This window comes from Erithacus rubecula, assembly GCF_903797595.1.
Source record: "Erithacus rubecula genome assembly, chromosome: 18".
In the NCBI taxonomy this organism is placed as follows: Eukaryota; Metazoa; Chordata; class Aves; order Passeriformes; family Muscicapidae; genus Erithacus; species Erithacus rubecula.
Genome location: NC_136670.1, coordinates 6,870,440 through 6,889,974, shown reverse-complemented (window position 1 = coordinate 6,889,974; position 19,535 = coordinate 6,870,440). Strand labels below are relative to the sequence as shown.

General features: G+C 47.7%; 1 protein-coding gene across 4 annotated transcripts; it reads right to left on the bottom strand.

Moving 5' to 3' along the window:
- Nucleotides 1-203: 203 nt before the first annotated feature.
- NCOA5 (nuclear receptor coactivator 5) lies at nt 204-18,214 on the bottom strand. Of its 4 annotated transcripts, none has more exons than XM_079321497.1 (10): nt 18,028-18,214; nt 14,901-15,088; nt 14,292-14,399; nt 10,319-10,385; nt 6,557-6,916; nt 6,218-6,309; nt 5,996-6,122; nt 4,800-4,999; nt 2,538-2,861; nt 204-2,139 (listed from the first exon to the last, which is right to left on the bottom strand). In XM_079321497.1, the coding sequence occupies exons 2-10, from the start codon at nt 15,061-15,063 to the stop codon at nt 1,490-1,492; spliced, it is 2,091 nt and encodes a 696-aa protein (XP_079177623.1). In that variant the 5' UTR covers nt 15,064-15,088; nt 18,028-18,214; the 3' UTR covers nt 204-1,489. The 4 variants fall into 4 exon arrangements, with proteins under 4 accessions (XP_079177623.1, XP_079177625.1, XP_079177624.1 ...); XM_079321499.1 differs by having other exon boundaries at nt 18,003-18,091; XM_079321498.1 differs by having other exon boundaries at nt 17,773-18,070.
- Nucleotides 18,215-19,535: the final 1,321 nt, after the last annotated feature.

Sequence of the window (19,535 nt, the reverse complement as noted above, 5' to 3'; positions counted from 1 at the left end):
TTTTGGAGCCCTCACATCAGCCATGCCACACCACATCTCCTGGCCTGAGGCCACCCCAGTGCTGTGCGAGTCAGGACCTGTGAGGTCCACACACATTCTGCTCTGCATCCAGTGTGGAGCTTCCAGCACAGCTTACCCAGGAGAGGAGAGCAACAGCAAACACAGTGGAATGACATATTCTAAATGTCAAAAAATGCAACAAGTAATTTTTCTGGCCTTTTATTAGAAAGTAATGTCCTCTTGTTAACAGCACAGAGATAAAAGAAATGCTACAACACAAACCACCTGGGACAAAGAAAATCCTCTGCTTCAACCCACTGCTTTCTTAGTATCTCTTGGTTCCCTGCAGGAAGCCCAGACTCCAAGAAGACCATGACAGGGAGGACCACACAGTTAAGTGATGTTTTGTGTTCTGGTATCAAAGTATGTTCCCAGTAAAAACAAGGTGAGGAATCACTGCCTGATTTACCACTCCACTGTCTGCTGCAGCTACCAAAGTGTTGAAAAAATGTTTAAAATGACAGTATTGGCACTGCCTCTCCTCCTCAGATGGACTGAACATCCATTAACAGCAAGAAGAGGTCTGATAGAGCAGCACTGCTCCCAATACCTGGTGACAGGTATTCCCAGGGAGAGCCAGCAGCACATCAGTGTGGCTGCAGCTGAGCTACAGTAACAACCGTGCCAAACATTGTAAGAAAAGGAAAGTTACACATCAAATTTACCAGGTTGATCTTAACACTGATTACTCACAGTAGGAAAACTGACAGACCATTTGAAATCTCTGCCTTGGCTGGAAGTCCTTATGTTGCTCAGCCCACAGCTGCCAGTCTCTGTGAGTGGGTTGAGGTGAGGAACACCAGCACAGTCCTGGTTACTGAGCAGTGGTCAGGCATGTGCTTCATGATTTTGGCTACCAGCACAATCACTGGACTTTCCAAATGGCTTATATGCTATTAAAAGGGTGAAAAGAAAAAAAGGAAAAAAAAAAGAAGAAAGAAAGAAATCCAAAGAAAAATAGTGCTCATTCCACAGTGGTGGGTGTCCAAGGCCCGTCAGTTTGCTGCTCTGTTCAGTTCCCTAATTCATCAAAACCAACAGTCCAAAACTACACCGAGACCAATCAGTGAGCCCAGACTGCACCTCAGTGGGAAGGTACACCAGGTGCTGGGAATAAGGAAAATGCAGCAGGACTGGTACTGTGGCAGCTTCTGGGATGGGACAAGACAACCAATGATCCAACACAGTTCAGCACAATGTGCTGTGGAGAAAACTGAGCATTCTGCTCCAAACATTGCTAACCAGACCAAGGAGAGGGAGGGCAGCGCCAGCAACCGTTGGCAGCAATGCTGCAGGGGGTATACTCTTGCCAGAGTGGAGAGGACATGCATGTCCAGGGCATCTGTCCCGGGTCAAGGATGGGAGACTCCTTAAACAGCTATAAGTATGGAATGGCAAAGGGAAGGGGAATGGGCCCAACAGCTCAGCTCTAATAGTGTCGCTGGTAAGCACCCATGGGCTGCTGGGCTGAGGACCCTGCTCGCCCCTGGGCCACGGTTTGGCTCACAAGGTGGGAGAGTGCAGGACCACTCTGGATAAGGGTGTCCAAGGCTTTCTGTACACTGGGGTTGTCAAAGTTGATACCAGAAGACACGGGCCTTTGGGCAGGCACATTGCCAGGCGCAGGGAGGCGGGTCTGGTGCTGACCATAGAGCGGCTGAGGCTGCGGAGGAGCTCCAGGTCTGGGACCCGCGTTTCTCGAAGGGCCCGGCAGAGCGGGAAGCTGCGTGTTTGGAGTCTGCAATCTCTGCTGAGCCTGGTTTAGATTTCCAGCATTCATCTGTGCTGGCCGGGGCTGCCCGCCGGCCATGTTAGCAAAGTTCTGGTTGGGAGTGCTGCCCGAAGAGCCCGCGGAGGCCGCAGGGCCGCTGTTTGCCACAGCAGCTGCCGCCGCCCCGCTGTTGAAGAGACTGAGGATTTTTGCTTGAAGCTCCTGTTGAGGAGTAGAAGAGGACACTGGAACAGAAGGAGTAGAGACCAGAGGTTGTGAACTCTGATGAGCCTGAGAACTTGGAAGGTTGGACTGACTACCCAGTGATGATCCTGAAGGTGCCCCCAAAGGCTGTCTTGATATGGGTGCTGGGAAGGAAAGGAAAGATGGTTAAAGCTCTGCAAATGCCCTTGAAGGGACATCTAAAGAAAACTAATGAAACAGCTACCAAAGACACAGCATCAGTGAACATCTACTCTCAGATCACAGCTGCACGGCTCTGGGAACCCAAACCACTCTATAGAACCAAGTGTAGCAGCCCAACCAGTTATGGCAATCCTCCTGTTGCCCTAAGAGAATCCAGTATAAAAAAGTCTTCTATAAAAGCTCTGAATTGTCTTATGGCATGCAATGACACCAGTAAAATGAGGTGCTGCATGAGGATATTATGCTCCCAAACTCCTTTGCAGTCCCAGACTCTTTTCCTGTCCCAGCCCTGAGGACCACAAACCACAGAATAAACTCTGTCTGGGGCTGTGGGACTTACCCTGCAGAGATTCAGAGCTGCCCCGCATCAACCGTTCCTTCCGGTCTCTCAGGTAATTAATGACTTTATCTATCTCCTCAGCAGTCACATAGCGATTGTCTGCCAGCAGGTTGAAGAGAGTTTGGATCCCAGGAGGGTGACCTCCTCTGACACCCTCCTCCATGGGGGGTGGGCGCTCCCTCTCCTGCAGGATAGCTTCATCTGCCATCTTGGCAGCCTGCCGGGCGATCTCATCGCGCTCCTTCTCCCGGGACTCTGTCTTGTAGCGCTCGTAATTCCTTGCCACCAGCACCATGGCATCAGCCTGGGGCATGTTGCGGTGCTCTGCACAAAGGAAGAAATGCTCTGAGTGACCCAAAGTGACCCTGTGGAGGTGCTGCTCCTCCCACCTGCCAGCACAGCCCAGTCAGCAGCAGGCACTGCTCAGGGAGTGCGAGTGCAGACTTGGGAACTTCCCAGGCACATGGGAATAGTTACATTTCCAAAGCCAACAGAAGGCCTGTGGCTATCAGCCAGCAAGGCCAGCCTTTCCTTTCATAGCTGAGGGCTCAGCCCAGAAATGTCTTGTCTCTCACCACTTAAAAGGAAAGCAGCTCCCTCTACCTCTCACATAAATCCTTGGTTCTCTGAGATAAGATGGTCCCGGTTATTTTACTGCTAAACCCTTGAACAGATCCAAAACTTGCCCGCTGAAGGCTCTATGCTTCCCATAGGAAAAGGGAGGAGGAAAAGCCCTGGGAATACATTTATTTCTGTGCTGCCAGTGCCTTAACATCTCATGTGCAGCTGGGAGGGAGCAGCACTAGCTCAGTGCTACATGGCTGCTCACATTCACCACTCTTGAGGCAACAAGCAGCAATCAAATTCTTCTGTGATAAAATGAGTAGTGGGCAATTCCAATGGTGGCACCTCCCAAAGCACACGCATGAACAGTCACCCCAGCACAGATTCAAACTGGGAGATCAGAACAGCCTTTACCTTCCCAAAAGTGCCCAAAGCTCTGGGCAGGGTCCTTTTTATACCTGCAGAACATCAAATCCTGCAAAGCCTTTTCCTCCTAACAGGCAACTTGGATTCATTTTAACGTTAGGCTTTGCACAAGCTGTGAAAGTTCCCTGAAACAAACATGCAGGCAAAGATGGCCAGGAGCACTTGAAGTGAGCATACTTAATCTCTAGAATGAGCTGTGGATGAGCTAATGACTGGGGTACCCATCAGGTCTGATACCTGATAACCAGCAGATCCAGTGAAGAAAAGAAGCTTTGGCCTCCTGCCAAAGGTTTAACAGGTGTTAAAGCAAAGAAGTTTAGAATTAAAACCAAGAGCAGTGAGAAGCAAAGTGACAGTGTGTGTGAGATATGTGTCTGCAGGAAATGAGGGAGCTCTCCTATCACATCTGCATCTGATGTTTAAGGAAACTGGGCTACTGCAATCAGTGACCACACACCAGGCACTGACTGTGCACTCAGAGGTTTTCTCTCCCAGACAAACCCACAGAACATTACCTGGGAACACAGTAAGGGAGAGATAACCTTTGAAAGCTCAGCTGTGGTCAAACCAGTCACTTGTGTTGACAGATGACATGAACAGGCCTATGATCAGAGCCATAGCTGCTTTCTGACAAGGTGTTTTTAGTACCTACACATTCTGACAAGGTGTTTTTAGTACCTACACCCACTCTGTTAAATTACAAATCATGCAACAACCAAGTCACACCCTGTGATGGAAAGTGATGTGAAAAGTGTAAAGGTGCTAGGGAGGTGGAGCCTGTATACCCAAACACTCTGTAGATCTATCTTTTCATAACTCTTCCCAGTTTTATTAACAAATCTCTACCTTTACCAAGTCCTTATTAAATCACATTTGATTTTAAAATTTGTCCTTTAATTTGCCACATTCCCCACAGGCTCTTTCTGAGAGCAACAAGTGGTAGAGTGAGGTTGGGCTGGTATTACTCAGAGATCTCCCAGAGCAGTGCAGCTCTAGGGTCAATGACTTGCCCAGAGATGCAAAAGCTGGCAGTGTTAGGAATCAAAAACACAGATGAGATTCCTCTTGGCAGGAATTAGACATTCCTTTTGACAAGGGGCAATCAGAGTATTATGGAACCTTTTAAATAATGATATTCACATTTATGACATGGTGTCAAGTCATTTACAACGACATATGTAACAGCAAGGATGAACTTTGTCCTATGCGGCTCTGCCTGAAAGAAAGGTTCAGAGTGACCACAAAATTCCCAGCCTAATGAGACTTTAGTACCTTGTGGGGTGCCAAACATGATGTTAACTGTGCAAGAACGGTGAACTTGATGCTGCTGGGTGATGACAATGGCAAAAGGAGACCCTCCTCTGCTGACATCGTCCAGGGCTTGCGTCAGTGACATCTCTGTGTTGAGGAAGATCAGGTCCACCACCATGCCCAGGTCCCGCACCTTCCGCCCCACTGACTCCGCGTACTCCCTACACAAAGCAAAGGCAGCACTTCAACAAATCAGTCACACACTGCAACAGAAACCCTGGCACTGCACCCTCCCCCCATCTCAGATTTACTCCTCTGATTACTTGCCCAGCTTCATGACGTTTATCAGGACAGTACTAAAGCAATCCCATTATAGCAATATAAAAGCCCTTATTCTGATCTGAATCAGTCATTTCAGTTCAAACAAAATAAATTACGAATCAAGCCTTAGCTTTGCTGAGAAACAAGAGTGTTTGCAAAGGGATTTACACTATTACAAATTTGTTTACACATGAATGTGTTTCAACTCAATTCATTAGGGGAAGCAATCTACACCAGCAGAGGTCCAAGGGGTACAGAGCAGAGGAGCCAACCAACAGAACTCATTTACTCCTGCTTTGTTCAGTATCTCAGCTGTTCAAACGTGCCTCACTGCTTATTGGCCTGCTCTTTTCTACCAGCTGCTTTCTGCTCTAACCCACTGCCAATACAGCATCTCTGAATCCTCTGCTCCTTTATACTCTGTCCTACAGACTTCCTCATCCAAGCACAAAACACAACTCTCAAGGCTGAGCTTAAACTGCTAACTTAGAACCAAACCTGCAATACTGACTGCACAAAAAGTCTGACAAATTCAGTCTGTGTGCACACACACTTCAGGAAAGAGGGTGATTTTATTGTCTTTGGAGGCAAAGTCAGTAATGGTGACTAAAAAAACTGTACCCCCTTCAACCATCTTTTTAAGAATGTCAAAGTAAAATGACTGTATCTAAGGCATTCAGGAGTTATTTTTCAACAGGTCTATAGCATGAGATACGTTTCCTCATCTCATCAAGGCATATTCCCAGAAGAAAAACAGGAGCTGTAGCTTTCTGGGGATTCTAAAGTCAGACGCCTCAAGAGCAACCTATAAGGCAAACAGCCTCAAGGCAGGATTAAGTTCAAATCCATTCCCTCCTACCCTGCAATAATAAAACTGATTGTAACTATTCTCTTACTTTGTCTGTTTATTCACCACTATCACAGAACAATCCACGGGTCTCTCTGCATCAAAACGCCTCTTGATCTCCTCATAGTACTGACGGTACAGCTCCTCCCGGCGCCGCTCCTCGCGCTTCAGGCGGTCTGAAATGAGAACGAGTGACACCCTCCAGAGCTGCTCAGAGGGGCACAGAGCACCACAGCTGTGGCACCCCAAACACAGTGGTACAGGCACTCACCCTCTGGCTCCTTGTAGCGGTCGTAGTAGGAGTCGTCCTTGCGCCGGTAGTAGTCATCGAGGCGCAGGTAACGGTCGTAAGATTCGTCTCGTCTGCAACATTCAGAAGCAGCAATGAGTTTCCTCCAGCACCTCAGGCAGAGACTTTGGCCAATGCATCACACCCAGACCTCCCTCAAGTTTAATTTTTGAGGTACTCATCTGCTCCTCAAAAGACTCAGAGCAGCACACAACTGTCCCCAGCCAAAGGTGGTTCCTTAAATACCTGACACCACTCAAACAATTGCAGCAGAAAGCCAGAAAAATATTATTTTGGCAAATAGGATCGCAGAGAGTTTACCTGTACAAAGGGTCCCGAGGGTCTCTCATATCCCGTGGATCCCTCACATCTCGTGAATTTCTCATATCCCGTGGATCCCTGTATCGATCATACAGTGGCTCCCGTGGGTCACGAAGGTCTCTAACATCACGCGGATCCCTGAAGTCCCTTGGGTCCCTGATATCCCGTGGGTCTCGCAGGTCCCGTGGGTCCCTGTGGTCTCTGGCATCACGCATGTCTCTGGCACGAATGTCTCGAGTGTCTCGAGCATCTCGCCCGTTCCTGCCATCCCTGCCATCCCTGGGGTCTCTCCGTGGGCTCCCCCGCAGAGGGGAGCGGTCGCGCCTGCCATCTCGGCCATCCCCGTAGGTGTACTGCTCTCTGAGGAAAACACCAGGGAAATTCCATTAGCCTGCTAATAACACAAGTAAAGTTACCCCTAGATCTCTTACCTGAGCTGCCAAAGTGGCCTTTCACAGCAGCTGAATCCTCCCTCTTATCCCATAACAATAATTGACCAAAAGTCGTATTTTTTAAGCAGTCTGGAGAAGGTTCTTAATTCTAATATTCAGCCAAACAAAACCCAGAAAGCTCCTTAATAGAGCACTAAGTGTAGAGCACCTGTGCATGAAGTGAACAGGCACTTCAGAAAACACCATTTTAAGGCCTCCAACCTCCAACATCAGCCATAGATGATCTATCAATCATGTTTGGCAAATTCTTTGACAGAATTTAAGGTGACGTAGGCTAATACCCACAAATGTGCAATAGCCAGGAGTGTTCAAGGGATCCATTAAATTCACTCATCGATGACAGGAGAACACCTGAATTAATGTTATTGGTATATGATTAAAAAAGGAGCAGCTTGTGAGCAAAGACATCGCAGGTTCCATGTTGTGGTTGGGTTTGTGCTGCTGACAGAAAGCAAAGACAGCTACGGCCTTGTCCTGAGGATCTGAGGGATAGTTTCTATAGAAAGCCAGCCTTATGCTCTGGTTAAGAGGGTATTAAACACAACCAGCACTGCATCCTCAGTGGTCACAAAAGACTTCTGTGTTGGATCTGAATGATCCATCTCATTCAGACTTTGTACTGCAGTCTTCTGGGGCAAGGAAGAATAATGTTCCAGGCTTCATCTTTTCCCAAAGCAGTAGGGCTTTTTCCATGTTGTATTCTGTTTTCCAGAGAAGACCATAACTTCACTGTAGTCAAAACAAAGCATTGTAGAGAAACTATGGGGCTTCATGTGTTTGCACTGTTTTTCCCCCAAAATACTGACAACCATCAGGAAAAAAACCCCAGCTTTTTGAATCTTTTTATTTCCCATACTTGACATGACTTTTACAGTCCTCAAACACCCTAATCTAGTTTATATAGAAATATAAGCAGGACCTAAGTCTTCATCCAGTGCAGTCACATAGAGATCACCTGGAGAGAACGAGGCAGAAGAGCCCAAGTTTGGTGCCAGGCAGAGTGATAGGAACGAGATGGAAGAGCAGAGCCTGTGCATGGATTTTGGTGTCAGGCACCCAGCTGTGCTGGGAACACATAAGAGTGCTGGCATTCTCTGTCTGCATGTCAGATACAAACCAGATTTTGGGACAAATTAGAGATGCCACCAAGAGCACACACAGCTTCCTCCTCTAAGTGACATAATGAATTTGTGGACAGCCAGGTATACACTTCTTCAGTCTCTTTGATATATAAATCCACTTTTTGTTTGTGATCTGCACTGAAATCACAGTGAGAGACACATCATAGTCCCCTTCCCCCAAAACCTACAATGAATGATGGCAGAAGCTCAGGGAAAACTTCTGACTTGCTCTAGTAGCTATTGAGTAACTTATCTTTCCATAGCTGAGAGACCATTTAGCAAAACAACCAGATGCAGGGGAATTGTTTGGCATATGACATTTATTCCAGCTGAAGTGAGGGTGACCAGAGCGGCCACATTCATTATCCGCAGAGACAAACAGATCCGGAATGAACAACGCACAACTGCGACAGAAGCAGAGATGTGGCACAGGTGCCCTTGGCTCTTGTGTCTGCATGGCTGCCCTGCTCAAGGGAGGAGACAGCACAAAGGGACAGCTTCCATCTTCTGCTTCCACACCTGTCACCATGGTGTGGCTCCTGCAGCATCAGCCCCATCGCCTGCATCTGCTCAGGGCTCGGCCCTGCCTGTGTGGCACAGTGTGGGGCTCTGCAGCACTGGCACTGGCACCTGCTGTTCCCAGGCCACAGTGTGGTCCAGAGCTCATCGATCACAGCCATGCCCAGGACCTGAAGACTGTGACCCCACAACCACCTGTGCCCACAGTGCTGCTTGGGGCATGGTGCTAACCACATGGCAAGGCCAAGATGTGTGCAGTGCAGCTGAAATGCAGCGCCTGTCAGCGGCACCAAAGCCTTCAGCTGCTGTCCAGTCCACAACTTAGTGCCCACAGATCCACAGCTCATGCACATCCAGTCCTCCTTAGGACTGTGGCACGGGCACCTGCTCTTGCACACAGGCAGGATGACATATGTTGCAATGCCCATGGAAACAGTGCCTGTGCTTTCCCTCTGCAGCACAGTCCAAGGACCAATGCTCATGGTACAGATGCCTGCCCCTCACCCCTGCAGTGCTGCAGCATCAGTGGCACTGAGGCCAAAGATGTGCCAGGCTGTGCCTGCTGCTCACATACTCCCAGGTTCCTCCCACCAGCACCAAGCACCTCCCAGGCACAAGACTTGCTGCATCTGCATCAGAATCCCAGCACTTCTTGGGCCTGACGCCCACATGCTGGTCTCTGCAAGCACATTTTGCCCTGTGTAGGGTTAAGTGCAGTGCATAAAAATCCTAGATGGTGCCAAGAATTGCAACTACTGATTCTTTGTGCTTTGTTTTTTTGGTGTATCTGTCTTGCTAGTTGCACTTTTTCCTCATTTTTGGTAACTTAACAGGTCAAGCTAGTAAAGCACACTAGACACAGGACCTTGATTACCTTCAAGTTCAACAAGCTCCAGGCTGTTTCATGGAAAGCTTAACAGCAGAGACACACAGGGTCCATACCTTGTACCAAACAACACTGGAGCTCATAAGTCTTTGTGTGCTTCCTAGTGATGCTGTGGAAAGGAAACTGAAGTCATCTTCCTGTGACAGGCCAATCCATATCTTTTTCTCTTGCCTGTGGCTGCCCACACAGAGGAGGTGAAGGAGGTGAATGTGCTGAGCCCACTGAGGGGTGGGAAGTCAGGAGAAGGTGGAGAGTACATCAGTGACTGCACAGGCACTGAAAACACAACTACATGGGCAGACTGGACAGTGCAAGAGACATTTGCTATGTCTTGTGTTTTGCTCAAGTGTTCCTTTCCAGTCTTACTGCAGCATTGGAAGCTTTCAATATCAGAAGAGGCAAGACCCCAAGATCCTCTGCAGCAGAGCTCTGGAAATGCTGCAGCCTCTTGGCATTCTCTAGATATGTCTTGGTTTCTGTGATCCTTGGAGGCAGGAGCAAACATCAAGTGTATTCTTCCTCCCAAGTCTCTTACAGCCTGTGCTGCAAAACCGAATGCTGGGCTGCAGTAACAGCAGCAGACACAAGTTTCCCTCGTGCCTCCCAATGTGCCAGAGCCAAAAGGGCTCTCAGAGCTGGAGCAGACACTTTCCTGCTGGAGCATCACTGTTTGACTGGGGAGGTGCAGTAGGGAAGAGACACAGACAGTTAGCACAGGCAGCTGGGCTCATGCCCATTCAAGGCCTGAACTCCTAGTATAACTCACTGCTTCCAGGTACTTTACCTTCGTGTCGGACTGGACCTTGATGAAGCCTTATTCATATTTCTTCTTTCCACTGCTTTATTAATATCTGTAAAGAATAATCAACCCATCTGTTCAATGCTATGAAACAAAAAAAAGATCATCAGCACAATTCAAATGAAAGCAACTTAAGCTCAACAATATCCAGATGGTACAAGGAAATCCATTCAGCAGAGAGACATTGTCACTTTGACAATTTTTTATTAAGTTTAGATAGTACAATATAATGAAAATTTTATGGATTTCTCTGGCTTCAAAATAGAGTGGACAGCTTGGGTGAAGTTTTAACCCTGTATGTTCAGGCCTACATCCAGACTCTTCCTTCCATAAGAAAACCTCTTTCTTCTGCAGTCTATGAGCAAGCAGAAAGCGACTCATGGACTCTAGGAGAAAAAGCAGAGTCTGAAAACCTCTGAGAAAGGAATGATGGCCAGCACAGTCTTAAGTTCACAACCAGTCCTGTTCAATGGAGCATGCTGATACCCTTGCTGGAAATAATCCAAGGGTTCTCAAAGGGGCACGTGCAACTGCCTTCCAAGGGACTGCTGCAGTGTTAAGGTGCATGACCCCACCACTGAGAAACGGATCCGGGAGCCTGGAACACAGGCTCCTTAGGAAATCAACATGGTGCATTCAAAACACCATTGTTAATGTGATGCAAACTGAGCAACAGATCAGAAATTTGAAAACTGGTTGGCTTTTGAGCATCTCCGTGAAAAACACCATGAAGGGAAACACAAAGAAGTAAAAGAGCTGAAGAAACAGAATCTTGTCCTCAACCCGCACAAGTGAAGTTTGCCCAGAACTGGCAGGGACCCACACTGCTCTCAAAGCCTCCTGTGACAGCTGACTGGAGATGAAATAATGCACTGGAGGGGGCAAGAGCAAACAGCAAAGTGACTTTGGATATTTTACCAAGAATCTTTTAAGGAAAAGAACCCAAATCTGGACCCTATCTGCTCCCCCAGAATCTATTAACAAGTCACATTTCTGATGAGTTATTTGCATTAACCACTTTCAAAGTCCTTGCACGAGAATATAAACATGCCATGATGTCTTTTGGCAGACTCAGCCTTAATATCCTCTGTAACATCCCAAAGTATCTTTCATTATTTTCAAGATTAAAATTGTAATTAAGAGATCAGGTTTAATTTTTGTTCTTGATGTCAATCAAGCATCATGTTACTTCTCTGATGGGGCAGAGAAGCAAGTGCAATCTGAACATTAACTACAACTGCAGCATCACACCACTTACAGAACTCCAGAGCACCTCTCCAGGATCAAACACAGCTGCAAGGTCTACTGTTACAAACTACATCTGAAGGACATTTATTCTCTAAATAGTTTTACTACTAAAGATATGAAAACACTTCTGTGCATTTGTGGAAATATTCATATAATGCTACACTGGACTTAAACTCTCCCAAAACTTTTTACCTTATTGTGTTATTAATGATTGTATTTAATACTCAGGATGCATAACTGAAGTAACCGTTTTCCTTGCATTTATTTTTAGTTGATAATTTTCCCCTTTAAAGTCAAGTGTTATCTTTAAGCAAGACACTAGCTGCTTTCTTTGGTTTAAGATTATTTTTATTTTCTGTTTTAAGATGCCATTGAAGAAACCTATTAGGATTTTTACACTCAGTATGATACATTGCTTTCAAATAAAAATGTATTTAAATCTGCACAAAAATATTTTACTAGAAGAAAAAAAAACTTTGACAGGGATCCTCCTCTTGTGCAAAACACACATTTAGTAACATTTTATTCAATGCCAATAGCATTTACAAGTTAAGTATTTGAACACTGACAAAACTTCGGGTTAAAAAAAGCCCAAATAAAAAGTCTTCTGTCCTGTAGGATTTTGAGATGACAGGGTCACTGTGATCACACAGTGTAACCTTCTGAACAAACACAGGTGACAGGAATCCATCTATCTCAAGTGCAGCAGTGGCACTGGACCAGTGCTTATCTTTTAGCAAAACATCCAATTCCAATTTAAAAGTCTTCAGAGCACAGAAACCACCACAGATCCAATAAATTACTCCAGAAGCCAATTGCTTTACTGTTAGATAAAAGTCTTTATTCACATTTAAGGCATTGTCAGACCTATGCCTACTACACTAAAACTCCCTGATCCCCAGGTCTGTCTGTAACACAGAGATCACATCACTCCTTTCTCTTCAGGTTTTTGCTTGGGCTTGTTCTTTAATTCTAAACCTCTGTCAGGTTTCTCCAAGGTTTTTCCAATTCAGCATTATCCTTTTTCAACCAGGCATACCAAAACTGAGCACTCTTCCAACAGCAAAATCCCACAGGTACCAAAACATTTCCTACTTGCACATCAGTGTTTTGCACAGCCAAGGATGACCAAAGTACTCTGGCTGGGTGCAGACCTTCCCTGTCAGCTTCACTTAAAGTTCAGGTCTGTCTGCATCCAGAATAGGAAGTCCAGGTCCCTTCGCCATCAGTAACACAATCTTCTTTATTTCATCCTTTTTTAAAAACATGTTTTTCTCTCCAAGACACTTATAAAAGCCCTGTGTGGCCAGGACTCAGTTTTTCCAGACCACCACTCAAAACACTGAGAAATTCCATCTGTGTTACATCTACTCCATTCTAGATTCACTTGGAATCTGTTTAACTCTGTTGTTTTTAACTGTTCTTGTTTCTTATTAAGTCAAACACCTTACAGCAATCTGTACATTAACACTGCCACTCCCAGCCCTAGGCCTTGCAGTACCATAAGAGTAATTAAGAGAGGATTTATTTTGATGGACATTAATCAATTGCCTTCTCAGCAGTGTCAGGTCAAAGAATCCCTTCATTCCCAGGTGCTGATGCCAGGCTCATCCCATTTATCCTGCCTACTGGCTCACCTGCAGCACTCTACCAGCTCCCTGGAAACTCCCTAGTTTTCCAAGGCTTGTGGAAAAACACCAGTAACACACTAGGCAGGTCAGTAGTTCACTGAGCGTCACTGATGTTAATTCTTTTGAGAGCTCTAGCTTTGGTATCTGCAGTTTTACCTTTTTGGTTTTGCTACTAAAATGAAAATTACATTAAACACACCTTCTGCCTCTTCAAAAACAGACAGCAAAAACATTAACTGGTCTTCTCAGTTAGAAATTTTATAATTGCCAGCCAGTTACCCTTAGATTCGAAAACAGCCAAAGTTGTTCCTATTTAAGCCTCTACACTTGGATAATGCTGGACATCATTTCTTCTCATATCCTTCTACCCTTCTTGTCTATTTGCCTTCATTTCTATCGTCAGGCTCCTATTTGTTACTCTACATACACCTTCCCACAGGTTACTATTTATTTCTCCTGTCATTCTTTTTTAAGTCAAACTGTTTTTCTTCAAATTATCATAGCCTTACTTTGAAAGTAATTTTTTTCCTTGCATTTAAGAGATTACTTGTGGATTTCTAACCATTCATTTCCGTTTAAGTCTGCTCCCGGCACATTTAGCAGAATTAACTTTATCTTTATGAAAATATCCTTTCTAAAGCACCCAGTATTTATAGCACTGCTTAAAGGCTGGCTCCACTTGTGCAAAAATCCCAGCTAAGTTTACTTAGCCAACCAGCTGCTAAGTGCTGTGGCCAGTTCCTTTGAGCATGTCAAGATGAAGCTCAGTTTTGATTTACAAACGTTATTAAACTCTGTGCTGGAGGTTTCAGCGATCCCTTTTCAGGGCTTACTTGTTGCACATTTTCTTACACAAGCTAACAGAGCTTTCCAAATACTAACACATAAAAATTCAGGGTAAGACCCAGGCAGCATGGTGAACCACACAGCAGGAACTCAGGAGGCAAATACATTCTGAGTGATTGAGACTAAGGCCAGACAAGTGTCACATTGTGACCTTTCCAGAGGGCTTTAAACCAACGGCACTCTTTCTCCCGAACGCATGCTGGGGTCAGGAGAGCGAGGAGCAGTTTCCTTACCTAATCTATACCCTTTATAAAGGCGACCCTTCTCACCGTCCAGAGCGGCCTGGACATCTTCTAGACGGTCATACTGCACGAACCCATAGCCATGGTACATGCTGAGGGCTGCAAGAGTTAACAGCAGGGCAAGACCGGTTACAACCGCGCACAGTGCTGCAGTGCTGACCCACACCCGGCCATCGCTAACCCCACCAGCTGCACTCTACCCAAAAACCACTGCAAGCTTCCTGGGAAAGTCAAATCCACCAGGATCGAACTGCAGAGCTCACAGATTCTGACTGAGGTCCTTCTGACAAGGCAGTGACCAATATTCAGCTCAGGAAGTGACCAAGATTTGATTAAGAGGCTATGAAAGAGTATTGTGACATCACACTGCGACCCTAAAAGCTAAAACATAGCTGATATATTTGCATTATGTTTTGAGCTGTACTGAAGGAGTCACTTTTCCAGAGAAAGTGCAAGCAGGGAAAATTATAATTTAAAGGTCACTATTTAGAAACAACCTTGGTCACTCCTCTCATCATCATCAAATAGCATTTGACAAGCATGAAGCAATATTTCTCCCTGAAATCCCTGCCACAAAAAGGCATAAGATAATATACTAACCCCTGATTTTGCCATATTTTGAAAATATCTCTTCCATTTCTTCACGAGTCATGTGGTCTGTGGGCAAATTGCCGACAAAAAGTCTTCTCTCTAAATCCTGAGGATTGGTGCTGTTAGTGAAGTCGCTCTGTTTGATGCTATTGCTCTTGCGTCCTCGAGCCATTTTTGCTTTCGTTCCAAATCCAACTCTTCGCAAAAAAAAAAAATGGCCATGCATATAATTTCAATCCATGACATTAAAATTAAACTGGAACAAGATTAAACTTAACAGCTTTGCAGACTAGAAGCCAACTGGGTCTGCTTGACGCAAACTTCACTCCAGAGAAATCTTAATACGAGGGACACGGAGGTCAGGCAAAAACACTCACTGCAGCAATCTGGTTGAGCTTTTCTGTAATACTGAAAGGTAGCAAACCTAATTATTTTGCAGATAGGTTTTAATGGTTTAACTCCAAACTAAGATAGAATTAAAACTAATTTTCCACTAAAACGCCTTAACTTTAAGCTTTTCAACACACCCGTTGTTGTCACATCTAGTTCTTCAATCCACTGATAAGAAGTATTGAAATTTATGCAATATTTTAATAAGTGGAAACACTCATTGCAACATTGCATAACAGCACTTAAATATTCCAGTAGGGCTTGGAATGAGGAATCAGGAAATACTGCTGAAATACTCCTAAGTGACCACACCTGGGTCACTTCACTAGCTGTGAAATCTGAGCTTTCCAATCCTGGAAAGCACAGGTTCTCATCTGCATCTCTATTAGACAGCACACCCTTGCCCCTATGGAGATGTCAGCTCCCACAGCAGGCGGGTCCATAGCTGGGAATTTAACCACCCCCAGGTAAAAGCTGCACCTTTCCTCACCTCCCCCATGCAGCAAAAGCACATTCCCTTAACCCACACCCCTGCACACAGCTGGAGCAGTCAGCAACATTCAGTGCACAAACTCACCCAAATGAACAAAAAACCACCCCAGCAAACAAACCAAACCAAACCAAACCAAACCAAACCAAACCAAACCAAACCAAACCAAACCAACATAACAAACACTGCCAAGGCTAACAAAAAACACCATCCCTAGGATTCTGGCTTTCTGGTTTAAAATTCACCATTAGGTAAAGCTTAAAGAAATTAATAACATTGAAACTCTCAAGGTGAACTTCAAAGTTTGAAAATTATTTAATAAAGTTGTTCTACTTCCTAAACATTCACCTACAGGAATGCAGGATGGGATTTTCTGTTTGTAACATGCAAGAAGCCTGGAAAAAGAAAGATGATGAAATTCATCGACAGAAACGTCTCTTTTTGATCATGCAATGCCTATAACCAAGATACTCCCTAACAGGACCCTAGAGTAAATACAATTTAAAAGTCATCTCTAAATAAATGAATCAAATGTCAAAATATATAAGACGGCTCTGTATGAATACTTTTGCAACACTTAACTAGCATGAAAAATACATCTACTCCAGATTTGAGACATAAAATGTATTTATTTATCCTTTAAAGATCAATCAACTTCACATTTGTATCACCCTTCCCTCTTTTTAGGAAACCCTGCAGAGATGGGAGGCAGAGAACACTTCCCTTCCAATAAGCATTTTAAAATTAACCGCCAGAACTGAGGTGAGGAAAACATCCCAATACCCAAACCAAAATCTAACAAAATTAATCTCCTCTATCATATTTTCCCCAATCCCCCTACAAGTTTGTCCACACATATACACAGAGTTTTATCTCCCCCATGAGAAGCACCAAATCCCATCTTTTACATGGAACCATTGGACTTCTATTCCCCTACTGCAGTTCAAGTTCTCATCAGTTGAGGGTAGAGAAGCTTTCAAAATTCCAAATGAATAAGAGGCAATAAAACATGGAAGGCACCATCTAGCCCAAGTTCCCACTCGGAGCAGGATGAAATGCACAGGCACACACAGCAAACAGGTGTCAAATGTGCCTGTCCTGCTGGCAGGACATCTCACTTTCAGCATAAAAAGCCGTAAGAAATTCCCTTTTGTGTTCCTTAGGGGTAGGGATGGCAGGGGTCTGAGGAAGAGGCTGCAAGAACTTTCTACATTAAGAAAAACAGAGATCTATTTTTCCCACTTCAAAACAATCAGCAAATCAGATGAGTTACCCCAGAACTCTCATCTAAGATAATTCACCACCTCCTACAGTTTTGCACTCGGTAGATCACATAGTTAAGGGCCATTCAGTGATCATAAGACCAGAATAAATGAATGCTGTCTCACCTCTGGGCACACTACATCAGGAAAACAGCTAATTCCCACTTTAAGTCCTGTTGTATGAATGCAGCCAGAGAGGCACCGGGACATTTTAAAGGTGCCAATTCCCTGCGCAGTAACTGTGGGTGCTACAACAGGACAGCCCACGGCACCTCAGGAGCCGACAAATCTTCTGCAAATTAATTAGAGCCACATCTCTAAAAACCTTATAATCAAACCCTGAGTTGTTTATTAATAGCGCTACAGCTTCAGGAAGCAAGACTCTGCTGGAGTGGGATATTAAAACTAATTTGCCACAGGCGAAACACGACACAAGTCTCCAAGAAGTTCGGGGGCAAAGCAGAAACAGCGGGCAGGGAAGGTGCCGAGGAGCAAGGGGCTTCTCTCGGAGCAGACCCGCACCCTCCCAAGGCCAGGAGAGCCCTGCTGGGGCAGCGCAGGCCCGGCCCGGCCCCGCACCCGGGCAGACGCGGCGCTGCCCACGCCCAGCCCGGGGAGCGCCTCCGCCCCCGTCCCGCCGCCCTCGCCCCGGGCCCACCGCAGCTCCCGGGGCAGCGGGGAGCGACCCCCGGCCCGGAGCTTCACCGGCGGCCGCCGCTCCCGCCTGTGCTTCCCCTACCTCCGCCCGGGCCTGGGCGCTGCCAGCGCCGCTCATCCCGCGCACCGGCTGCTCCGGAGCCGCACCGAACCGCGGTGATCCCGCGCTGCCCGGGCGCGAGGCGGAGGCGCGGCCCGCCCGCAGGCCGCGAGGCACGCCCGGCCCGGCCCGGCCTCAGCCCAGAGCCGGGAGGGACCGGGCCCTTGGCGAGGCTCGCTGCCGTAAGCCTGCCGCTCGGGCGCTCCGCGTACCGAGGCCGCGGACCCGCAGACTCACCGCCGGCTCCGGCCCGGACCCGGTGCCCCGTCAGGCCGCTGCCGCCAGGACAAAGGCGCCACCCGCCGCTACCGCACGGCGCCGTCGCAAAGTGAGGGGGGGGGTACGGTCGCTATAGTAACGCACTGTATTTTACGGCGCGGCAGCCATGCCTGCCGAGGCAAAGGCCACTTGCCCCGGCTCCCGGAATGCTCTGCTGTACAGCGCTGCAAGGCAGGCCGGGAGTTGTAGTGCCGAGGAGGACAGGCGGCCGCTGGGTGGCGCTATCGGACTTCGCGCGGGGGAGGCGGCGGAATCGGGATCAGAGTGTGACAGGGATCGGGATCATATTGTGACAGGGACCGGGATTGGGATCAGACTGTGACAGGGATCGGGATCATACTGTGAAAGGGACCGGGATCAGATTGTGACAGGGACCGGGATCAGACTGTGACAGGGACCGGGATTGGGATCAGACTGTGACAGGGATCGGGGTCATACTGTGAAAGGGACCGGGATCAGATTGTGACAGGGACCGGGATCAGACTGTCACAGGGACCGGGATTGGGATCAGACTGTGACAGGGACGGGGATCAGGGTTAGGCTGCTGTTGGGACAGGAGTAGAGCTCGGGACCAGACAGGGACCGGACGGGGCTTTGGAACGAGACCAGGATCGGGACCGGATGGGGATTAGAACAAGACTGAGACTGCGGCCACGATCGGGATCAGACTGAGACCAGGACTGGAGTCAGGATCAGACTGAGACCAGAACCCGGGTCGGGATCAGACTGGGACCAGAACCGGGGTCGGGATCAGATCGGACTCGGGGCTAGGGCCAGGACCGGAGTGTCCCTGCCCCATTCAATGGGCAGTGTCCCCGTGCTGCGCCCCCAGTCTCGGCACCGCCCCGAGCAGCAGCTGTCCCTCTACTTTGCCCCGCTGTTAGAGCAGCGGGACTGGGGCTCTCGTAGGGGCTCCCCCCTGAGCAGCTCCTGCCTACCGGGAGCACCGGGGCCCCGCTGCCGACCGGGAGCAAGGGGCGCTCACAGCCCATGGCCACAGGACACCCTGCTCAGGCAGCGCCCAGGGCCTCGGGGATTTCCCAGGCCAGGCCCATGGGAGTCGAGCCCAGAAATCCCCTTCTCGCCGCGGCCACCCCCTTTGCGCTCGAGATTCCCCCGGGACCCTTCGTGCTCCCGAGCGAGTCAGTTCTGGGAAGTGACATTGGGCCGGGGAATCCAGAGCACTCGGTTCCCAATTCTCGCTGCCCGCGGCATGCACGCTGCCCTTCTCTCCGGGAGCAGCTGTGACCCGGCGACGGCCGCTTGTGGCCACCAGCATCCGGCTGGGACCGTGACCGTGACCGTGGCCGGGGAGGCGGCTGCTGCGGCGTGTCCTGTCGGGCAGTGTGGGCAGTGTGGCCGCGGGGGACGGGCGGCAGTGCCATAAGTGACTGGGGCACCGAGGGGCGCTGAGGAGCCACCGTGCGCTGCCCAGCCACCAATGCCAAGGGGAGTTCAGGAAACGT